The following is a 10,999-nucleotide window of genomic DNA, read 5'->3' as shown; positions in this document are numbered from 1 at the left end:
TCTCTCAGTTCCCCAAAAGCACTAATGTCTCCATTTACACACACACACACACACACAGAGAGAGAGAGAGAGAGAGAGAGAGAGAGAGAGAGAGAGAGAGAGAGAGAGAGAGAGAGAGATCAGGGCTATTTCCAGGAAATCTTTGAAAGCCATCAAAATATGCTAAAATTTGTCAAACAAAGCTCCAGCCACACTGCCCAGACCCCACCCAGAGTTCCTCGGTACTTCTGTTTTCATCTAAGTCCCTTTCAAAATGGTGACAGAATATAACAAAATATCACATTTGTTATCATTTTGAAAGGGATTGAGCAAAAAAACGGAGGTGTTCGGCTTTTTGTGATGGGAGGGGTGTCGCTCAGTAGGGCGTAAATGCCTGCGAGGTAAAAATTGGCCTCTGACTCTCATGCATTTGTTCACCCTTGACAAAACAACTTCTTTGCCCCTGGCACCATCTCATGGATGCGTTTCAACTTTCTAATCTTTTGGCCCAAATGGTTTTTTAAAAAAATCAATAGCACTTAACTTCCAAACAGACCTAACTAAGATTTGGCTGTTCTTCTATTTCTTATCTGACTACTATTTTTATATATACAAAAGATGATGCTTTTTTAAGGAGCAGGAGGTAAACATCCTTGCACATGTCCTATTTAAATCCATGTGTTCCGAATGTGTGGAAAGGCCAGAAAGAATGCACAAAGTTAGTCCAATGCTGTTTGTGATCATGAGCCTTCTGCCCTCACCCCTACCGCTCTGTGAAAAAAATGATCAGCACCATACTGAGGCTGGTGGTGCTTGCATATGTTTAGGCTTTCCTCTCTGGGGACTGGAGCCCTGTACCTGTAGAACAGGAACCTGTCAGAATGATGCTGATCAGTTGTTATTTAAGAGATGTGGTTGGTGCACATGGCAATGACAAAAAACATTTATATAAGTACCAAATATCTGAAAAGTTTTATTGTCTCAACATATAGTCGTTGATATTATATCATGGATCCAACCATCCATGGATTGAAAATATCCCAAAAATATATCTAAATTATCAAAAGCAAACCTTGATTTTTAACCATTTTTTTAAATGAAGAACACCACTGTATTATGCCATTATGTATGGAGCATTCATGGAATTTGGTATCCATGGTGGGTCCTGGAACCAAATCCCAGTGGATACCAAGGGCCTACTGTAGTAGGTCAGCTCTGGCTCTTTGGACCCTGAGGAAAGGCAGAACATATACAGGTTCAGGGTTGCATCTGTTTGTAAATGGCTGGGGGGAGGGGGGAAGGATTGAATGGAGCCCTGGTGAGGCTGTGGTTAAAAGCCTGTACTGTAGCCACTCACTCATAAAACAGAAGGTTGTGAGTCTAATACTCAGCCTTGCATCCTTTTGTAGATTGCTAAAATGAGTACCCAGCTTGTTGGGGGCAAATAGCTTAAAGTGCTAAAGTGCACTGATAAGTGGTATAGAAATGTACTTGCTATTGCATGTCAAATAGACACTACCAACACATTCTCGAGGCCTCTTCCCCCCCAATATAAACTGTTTGAAATTTTCTAATTCCTTTGCTCTTCTGATGGTGCTTCCCCTTTCTTCTGTTCTAAAAGCACACATTTTAAGAACAGCAGGGACAAAGAAGAAAACGAATCCCAAGGAATCAACATTGGTAGATGAAAAGCAGAATTAAGATCAGCCTCATGGACACTTGACCTATCTAAAGTTACTGCCAAGCCTATGACATCTGCAATCAAACATTATCTTCTTCATCCATAAAATCCAAGAAGGCTCAAACATAAAAATTCCATATTAAAAATGTGACACTAATGTATGGAATGTGTAAATACCTGTTATGAAGTGAATCTGGTTAATATTGCCGGGTTCCCCCAATTCCAGGACAATCTGCATTATCAAGTAAATTAGCACTAAGAATACATTTTTCCTCAAAGGATTTAAACTAGTAAGGCACAGAAACAGATGAAATTTGCACAGAAACAGATGGAATTCACTTACGGATGACAGTTATGCGGGAATCATCAGATGCACTGTCCAGTGATGTACTGCCTATACAGCTGTACACCCCTTGATCTTCTAATTCCACATTTTGTATAAACAATGTATCCCTCTCCATAATTATTCTATAAAAGAAAACATAAATGATACGGAAAGGAGAAGACAATAATAAAAACCAGCATATTAGGATTTTTATATTTTGCTTCTTCACTTTTAGGAAGTGTGGAACTCTTCACAAGAAATAAGCTCACATTAACTGAGTGATATTTTATAGTAACTGTGCTAAAGCTGTATCTAATATAGCAAATTGATTAAACACACATAAACAGTCACAGAAGAAGCAGATGTTGCTAGCATTAACATTTAGTACAGTTTCAAGTACTTGCCACTAAAGTATACCAATTTCCAGTTGTTATAGATCTTTATAGACAATTTCCTTTATAGACACTTGGTTTTTTCTGTCCTTTTAGGAATTATAGTATAGAAACTATACAGAAGCTTCTATAACTCTGTGAGTTTGTTTTGTTTTTTAACAAAAAAAATGCAAAAACCTTTTCCCAACAAATAAAACCCTTTCAGGTTTTCTGCTTTGGAAAAAAAAAAACTTTTGTGCAGAAAAATATATTTTGAACAAAACCTACTATTTGCTCTTTTAAAAATCGTTGTCATTTTGGTGCAAATAGTGTTTTCATAAAAATGTCTTGAAGTGTGAAAAAATAATTGGAAATTGTGCAAAGATTATGAGAGTGCAAAGCCTCTCATAATCTCAACCATCAGTGAAAAAACTTTTGTTCTTGGACAGGAGAATAAGATAAGTGAAAATCTACAAATCTGACACAAATAGGAAAAGTAAAAAAAAAAGTAACATTGAAATGTTAGGATTTCAAAGCCTAATGAATAGTGTACATGGGAATTACATATATTTATTACACATTAAGCTGAAAGACTCTTTATCTTCTTTAAGGTTTTGACAATATCTTTCTAATAAAACACTTCCCTATTCATTTTTCAATTATAATGGCTGTTTTCTTGTTTACTGCTTTTGTTACAAGATGATGTATTTTTGTTTAATGGTTGTTTTAAGTGTGATGTAGTTGCCTAACCTGGAATACTTCTAACGGGTGGTATATCAATTGAATAAAATAAATACAACATCCATTTTCCCCTTAGATAAGTGATGTATATTTAGTTCAGTGTCTTACTTATTAGGGCCTAAACACCCCAAAGATTCCTGTTCCTGCCTGATGCTTGAATGCCAGGAAATTCAGGGTGCTGTAGAATATAATGTAAAAGAAGGAAATAACAAATCCATCTGTGAATATCTCTTGCCTAAGAAAAGCCTGTGCAAGTCATGGAGACACCATAAATTAACTTGAAGGCACATACATACATCTTATTTATTAATTATTTGAGTCGTTGCTTTTACATGCACTGATTTAATTCTGCTGGTATAACTTTTTAAAGGAAAAGAAAAAGTGAGATCAAGACAAGAAAAAGACAAAAGGAAAATGGGAACTGAACAAAGAAAGAAAGAAAAGAGTTGGATGGAGATTGGGAGGGAGAACTCAAAACACAGTACAGTATTAATTGTGCACAGGAATGGATAGTGGTAGAATTCAAAGATATAACCATGTTAGTCTATAAAATCAGTTTGTAGAGAGATCTTGTAGCACCTTTGAGACTGAAAGAAAGAAGTTGGCAGCATGAGCTTTCATAAACTTAAGTCTACTTCCTCAGATGAATTTTCCAAATGCATCTGAGTCTACAAAACTTAAGTCTATGAACTCGCAAGTCTAAGAATTAAGTCTACAAAAGCTAGTTGCCAACTTCTTTCTTTCAGTTAGTTACAAAGATGCCATAGGACTGGATAGTGTCTTCTATTCTTTAGTCTGGATAAAGTACTAAAAACAATATTTGTATTTCCTGTTTTTCTTTTTCTCTGCTTTGAACCGAAATGAGCTCTTCATGAGCTGCAAATGCCATGAGATGTTCTTTCACCTACTGGTCTAAATAAAGGGACTTTTTTGAGCCTTTTATTTTAAACATGTGTAACTGATTTACAAGGTGAATGTTCTGACTATGATTTTTTTTTTGCTGTTACGTCATAGATACTAATTATTTAATGATCTGAATGAAATTCTATTCTTATTTGGTAGGGTTTTTTCAACATATGTTTAAATAACCATACATCTCTGACAGCACTATACAAAATCAGATCATGGATTTAGAACTGCACATTAACCACTAGAGGTCCTTCCAGGACAGTTATGAAGCTCACTGTGAGCATCTGCAGACAACATAATCTGCTTTAATATCTTACTGAGAGAGAAGGGAATTCTTCCCTTGCCAATGATAGGCTTTAAGAACTTGTTCAGAACCTTTATAAAACCAACAAGGAGGATTCTATTGACTTTCCTAAGAAAAATAAAGCATTTCTCTTTACCCAGAGAATCAGATGAAACAGAGGGATAATGAGGGATTTGTGACTTAAATACTACTGCAAATCAAAGATCCCTATCTCTTAATGATGCACTGTATGATTCCAGATGACTTTATCATGACTGGCTTTTATAGGTATATCATATTGTTGTGATATACCTCTAAATCTCTCAATCATTTTTTAAAATTTTGCAGAATACATCCTTTGCCTTCAAAAGCTCCAGTTTCAATCCCTGGCATTTTCAAAGGGGTCTGAAAAAATACCCTGTTCAAAATATGGGAGAATTCCTTACCAGTTGGTGTCAACCTACTTTGTTAGATGGACCTGTCTTTGACACAATATAAATCAGCATTCTATGTTCCCATTATTATTAAAATAGCCAAGTGTCAATTGGCAAGTGAACCCATCTTCATCGTTTGGCTTTTGGAATGATGGCATCTTTTCCAACTGTGAATTCATTCCTGCATCAGTGTGTGACTTAACAAAAATATGTGAATATAGATATGCACATATATGTGCACATTACTCTGAAAATAAGCATTTTAAAAATATATTCTCCCTCAAAATAATGGGTTCATTTTCACTAAAATCTTTTCATGAAACATATGCCCTCTTCCTAGTTTGTTACATTTTTTTAACAAGACAAGTCAACACATAACAACATTCAGAAATGTGAGAATACTGAATTATAACTGCATTTTTATCTGTGTGTTTCATATGCAAAGTGTGAATTAGTTTGTTTCAGGAAGATTAAAACTACAAACTGAACAAAATTCTTCCTTATCCCATGACCACAACATGTGCTGTATGAAGAAAATAGGCATATCATTATTCAAATAAATCCTTAGTTGTTAAAAGGAATGGTTACTAAGAGGAATTCACTTTTGTTACCTTCCATCCTCAGTGTCATTCTTTCCAAGCTCTTCTCCATCTTTCCTCCAAGAAATTTCAAAGTGGTGTTTCAAATGTGGATCACATTCTGAATGGCATCTTAACAATACTGAGTGTGACTTCAAAACTTGTGGATTCTTGGGTATAAGTGAAATTTTGGTAGCATCTAATAAATCAAAAAAGATAAGTGTAAACTGTCATAGATTTATGATATAGGAGTTTAATGATCTGTGCAGTATACACACTGCACAGATATGGTATTTTGATGCCACATTAATAGATATATCTCTTTCTTGTGGGATTTGGGGATCTGTGATTGGTGAGACACTTAGAATCCTCTGCTAGAAAAATGATCTCCTTTCTCCAGACATTCTTCAGAACTACTAAATTGCAGTGCCCAGCAGGAGGCTGAGCGACATACATTGGCAAAAAACAAAAAACAAAAAAACATGAACACATGAAATTGGGGATGAGAAAATGGCCTTTTATTGATTACAGATGAAGCAGACCTATCCTAAATGAGATCATATCCATGTACTGAGCTACCAGCCTGTTGCTCAATGAACTCTACAACCCCAGCCTTGTTCTGGGAATTGCTAGAGTGATAGAAATGATATGCATATCACTGAGCATATGCTTCTGTTGGGATTTCCCCTAACCTGGGTGTGAATAAGTCCCTCACCCCGAACGTGGCAGAATATCTGTTTCCTTCATCTCCAAAGTCCTGTAAGGGGACCCCTATTGGGTATGACTTGTTGAGGCTGACCCTCAAATCAAATCAAATCAAATACCATTCTCAACCATCCACAAAATTTGTAACAAATATTACTGAAAGACAGAGGGAGGGAGAGGGGATGAAGGTCAACCAAGGCTGAAGGGCAGTGCTGGAGGGTAGTGTGCTCATATACAGTCTTGCAGAAGGCTCAAACACAGACAACCATGCCAATTCCAACTGGACAGTTTTCCTGCTGAGTCTGAAGCCTTCAAAACCACACAGGGATCCTGGAAATGGATGGATGGACACTAAATAGACAATTTCAGGTGAGTCTGAGGCCAACGCTTCATTTCAAAAAAATTTAACTGTGGTTCAGGTACCTAGTCATTTTTAGTTGCTTCAAATGCCTTCTAACTGAGGCCAGTCCAAGCCTATTTGCAGTCACCGAAGTCAAGTGAGCCAGTTCATTTTGATACCTGAGGAAAACTCTCCCCTTCTCTAGCTGTAAAATATACTACAATGACTAATTCAATAACTATCAATCTTCTTTTTAATGAAACCTAAAATATCCTATGTCAGGTGGTTGCGCTATTCTGCCTAACTAGCTCTTCTCCTAAAGAATTTCTCCTTCATATGCATGTATGGGATACATATGGGAGCAGTATTTCTATACTGTGATCCCACTGCAGTTGCAGAATCACACTATTATGACCACTCATGTCGTAAGACACATGTTAAACAGTGCTCACATTAGACAAGAATAGGTCGAGGGACCCTTTATGACATTGTCAGCTTGATTCCTCCCAGCTTTAGTCAAATCACATTACCGTTGTACCTTTCTTAAGAACAGTAGCTATGGGGACTGTCACAAATGGTTAGAGGTCCATGCCCCCTTTGGCTCTTCATACTTTCAATGGTGATGTGAAGGTTTCACTCAGTATCAGAAAATGTGACTGCTCTATCACCACGGTGGAATTTTGCACATCATCTGTTGTGGGTATGTGATCCAAGTAAACAAAAGGTTTGCAAAAAAAGAAAAAAATCCCAAGCAAATGTGACTCAATGCAAAGTTGAAGCATAATTAAGAAGTGTACAACAGCCATTATTATCAATATTATCTTTTTGAATAGGGAAAATATGGGACAACACATTGACATTTTAGTGTCCTAACTGGAAACAAAGTAAAACTATGGTAATATTTCAAGGTAGGAACAACACTGCATTGGGTCAGTATTATAACACTTTGTGATTTTAAGTGGACAACAATATGCAATAAGCTTGGGCATTCACATTTTATTGCAAACCCATTAGGTGAGTTAAAGCAACCAGATCTTTAATAGTAAGATAATTCATAATAAGAATTACCTCTGACAGTTAGAGTGGCTGTGAGAGCACGTCTTCCAGCAATATTTTTCACTACACAGGTATAAAACCCAGCATCTTCTTTTCTTGTTACTCTGATCTCCAGGGTTCCATTTTGATCAGCATCAAGCCGTTTCATGCTGTCATCTTTAGTCCTAGTGAGGCAACCAGAATCGTATTTCTTAGAATGAGATTACTTGCATGTTTTTCTTATATCCTGGTTCCTGCTCCCCTAGAACTGCAGGACTACTTACCAAATGAAAACAAATACAATATATTGTACATAAAAGCATACACAAGATAAGCATTAAAATGTAATTAATCAATTTTTAAAAAATAATTTTAAGCATCTACTGATAAATAAAAAACATTTTGTTAATATTGTTTTAAAAGTAGTATAGCAATCCATTAAAATCCCTTTTTGAAAAACAGCCAGAGAGTTTGTCAGAATTCAAAAAGCTTTTGAAAGAAAAGGAAGGGGGGGGGGGCGCAATCTGATGGAAGAGACCAGGAGTCTGGAAGAAAATAGTTATATATGGTGATGGTGATGGTGATTAGAACTATAAAGAAACTACAATGCCAACACAAGAAGAAAGGCTAATGAAGTCATATAACTTGGCAGAAATGGATAAGCTGGCCAAACTGATTAAAGACAGACTGTTGCTGAACTTCAAAAAGGACTGGAATATATTGCTAATTTATTTGAAGGATAAATTGTGTGTGTGTGGTGGTGGTGGTGGGGTATCAGTCTTGGGTTTTGATTGACAACATTATAATACTGTAGAAAGGAATGGAATAATACTGTACAGTTTAAGTTTTAAAAAAATTCAGCTATGGTAGAAGAACATAGGTAATATTGTATATGAAAAAGAAAGAGAGAAAAAGAAATGTAATACAATCTGAATCTCCTTTATCCAGAAATCTCAAATCTAAAATATTCCAAAAACCGGAAAAAAAATCATGGGTGTCTAAGACAGTGACACCTTTGCTTTCTGATGGTTCAGTGTATGTAAACTTTGTATATAAAGTGGATTCCACTTTAATTACCATGGTTGCATCCTATGGGATCCCAGGGGTGAACTCTTCTGAGGCATTAGATGAGATCTTTGGCTGAAAATTCTAAATGCCCCTTCCTCAATGGCCAATCCCAGGATTACATAGGAGGGTTGTCATGGCAGTAAAAGTGGAATCGTAGCACTATAATTATGGAGTGTAAAAGTTGCCTCAGATTTTTTTTGTGTGTGTGTGTCTGGCGGTTTTTTGGAAGGAATGGTTGGTAGCTGTGGCTACTACATTACGCCACAGCTACCAAAAATTTCCAAACTGTAGTGGCAATTGAGACTGCCAGATATACCTCAAGGGAAAGATGATTCAGGTGGCTTCCACTGCAAGGGGAGAGTGAATCTGTTCTGCATTTTCATCTGAACTTTAAAGGATCTATCCAAGGTGCTTCATATTCCTCAATATAAGTTCAGCATTTTGGGCAGGTTTCTCATAACCCATAGTTAAAACCCTGAGCAGATTCAGTATCCCAGTGACATATATAGAAACTACCAGCTGTTACTATCTAGGGCTATCATTTGGCACTGAAGCAATTTGAGGAAAATAATGGATACACAATGGGACATCTCAAAACAATGGGGTGCAAGGGATGAAGACAGCCTTGTTGAAGGACACAACTATTCTCTGTAGTGTTAAACGAGCTAGGCTAAGTTCTAAGGTGAATTATTTGATACACTTGAATAAAGTGTAGGGACCTCTGGAGGGTTTAAGAGCTTTGGTGTCTTTTCAAAAATAACATTTGCTTTTCATTAATCCATCTAAATTGCCCCTGAGCAAGGAAACACTCTGAGCAAACTAAGCTCTGTTGACCTTTGGCATCCTGAAGATAAAGGAAATGGAACACCAGCTCAGGGGACCTTATCATTTCCATTGCTAACAAACAATGTGCAGCTTCATTAACCTTGTCACATTAATGCTTTGAAATCTTTAAAATACGAGTATATTTAAACCCATCGTATTGGCATCTCATGACAGTATCTTTCTTTTAGACAGATTTTTTTTAAAAAAAATCAATGCAGCTTTCTTAAAATGCAGCTACATGTTCACAGTCAGGCAGAATCAAATGTGAAATGTCAAGAACAGCCTATGAGAAAGAGGAAGCAATTGAAATTAAGCTTACCAAGAGACATCAGGTGGAGGTACTGCAAAAAACTGACAGTACAGACGACTTGGATAACCTACAACCACAACATATTCTTCTTCATCTGGAGTTAAGATTTCTGGAGGGATCTCTGAAAAGGTATATATGGATTGTCAAAAAAAAAAAGGGGGGGGGTATTAAGAACTGCAGACCAATAAAAATGCAGCTTTAGGAAGCAGATTCGGTAGGGTGGGCAGAAGTGTGAATATCTTTTATCAACTATTCAGTTTATATTATGGTCAAGAAAATCTGTCAGTTCTTCTTTCTTTCAAAATGTTTAATGCGCAGTTTTCATCTCAAGTTTTGATAAATTCTGCCTCCCACAAAAAATGTTAACAATATTACCCCCCATGACTCTGGTTCCCAGGTTTTTTGTTTTATTATAGCCATTCTCCTCTTTCCTGTTGTTTAAGACTTACTTTTTAAACTTGTCCTGTAAGCTATATTTTTGAAATATTTTTAAATACTTTGAAATATATTAAAAGTGAAAATCAAATATGTCAGGTCTTGGATTCATACAGCTATTCTTACTGGAACCAAAGCCTCTTAGACTCAATCCAAATTAATAGAGGAAAAAAGCCCTTGAGGAGGGCTTAGATAATTTATGAAACTGCCTTATACCAAGTCATATTATTGGACCATCTTGCTCATCACTGTCTACATAAGGGCTTTTCACGTTCTGACACAGGTATCTTTTCTATCTTTACCTTGAGATACCAGGAACCAAACCTCAAACCTTCAGAACTGCTAGTGTCTGTTCTGTGAGAGAGCTAAGCCCTAGTGTAAAACAGGGAATCACAAGCAGGAATAAACTCAAATCTTTCATTTATGGTTGAGACAGCTTGTCTCAACATGCCATCACAGCCTACAGGGAATTCCTCAATCCCTCTTGCAATTTTTATCTGCATTATGAGAGTAAGACATTAGGTGCTTTCACCCCCCCCCCCTTTCCTTTGAGCTTTGTACATTTTGTGCAAAAATTTCTCTAGTGTCTGCTTCCTTGGTAAAGCTAAGCATACTGATCCAAAAAGTGAAGAAGCAAACACATACTGTAGGAGATTATCACACTGACTAAAAACCTGACTGCTCCCCAATGGCATACAGTTGAGTTGCTGGTGGGTGCTTTCATACTTAATTCACCACCAATGCCATCTGGTGATTGCAACCCAGCTGCATCCCAGGTCCCAGGCATGCTTCGGAGACCATTTTTCAAATACAGGAACTTCCTAACTTGGAAAAGCAGCCTCCAAACTGCACCTGGGACCATGGTTGCAGCCAGGTTGTAATTTCCTGGCAGCATCATACCACGATGTAAGCAGTTGGGTTTTTTGTCAGTTTGATAATCTACACACACACACACACAATATCAACTCGGTGCTTCTAAT

The 10,999-nt window shown here is 36.9% G+C and overlaps 1 protein-coding gene across 5 annotated transcripts in view; it reads right to left on the bottom strand.

Annotated features, from left to right (window-relative positions):
- The window catches only part of CHL1 (cell adhesion molecule L1 like), a 313,645-nt gene that overhangs the window by 37,662 nt on the left and 264,984 nt on the right, over positions 1-10,999 (bottom strand). For all 5 annotated transcript variants that reach the window (XM_042452045.1, XM_042452044.1, XM_042452047.1 and 2 more), the window contains 4 exons: positions 9,594-9,705; positions 7,415-7,566; positions 5,335-5,500; positions 2,004-2,128 (listed from right to left, as the gene is read on the bottom strand). In XM_042452045.1, the coding sequence (XP_042307979.1) occupies positions 2,004-2,128; positions 5,335-5,500; positions 7,415-7,566; positions 9,594-9,705 (555 nt within the window). The remainder of the gene's footprint in view (positions 1-2,003; positions 2,129-5,334; positions 5,501-7,414; positions 7,567-9,593; positions 9,706-10,999) is intronic.

The sequence above is a fragment of the Sceloporus undulatus genome, chromosome 2 (assembly GCF_019175285.1).
Source record: "Sceloporus undulatus isolate JIND9_A2432 ecotype Alabama chromosome 2, SceUnd_v1.1, whole genome shotgun sequence".
Lineage (NCBI taxonomy): Eukaryota > Metazoa > Chordata > Lepidosauria > Squamata > Phrynosomatidae > Sceloporus > Sceloporus undulatus.
Note: the sequence above shows the minus strand (reverse complement) of the source record. Positions and strands in the feature narration are given on the sequence as shown.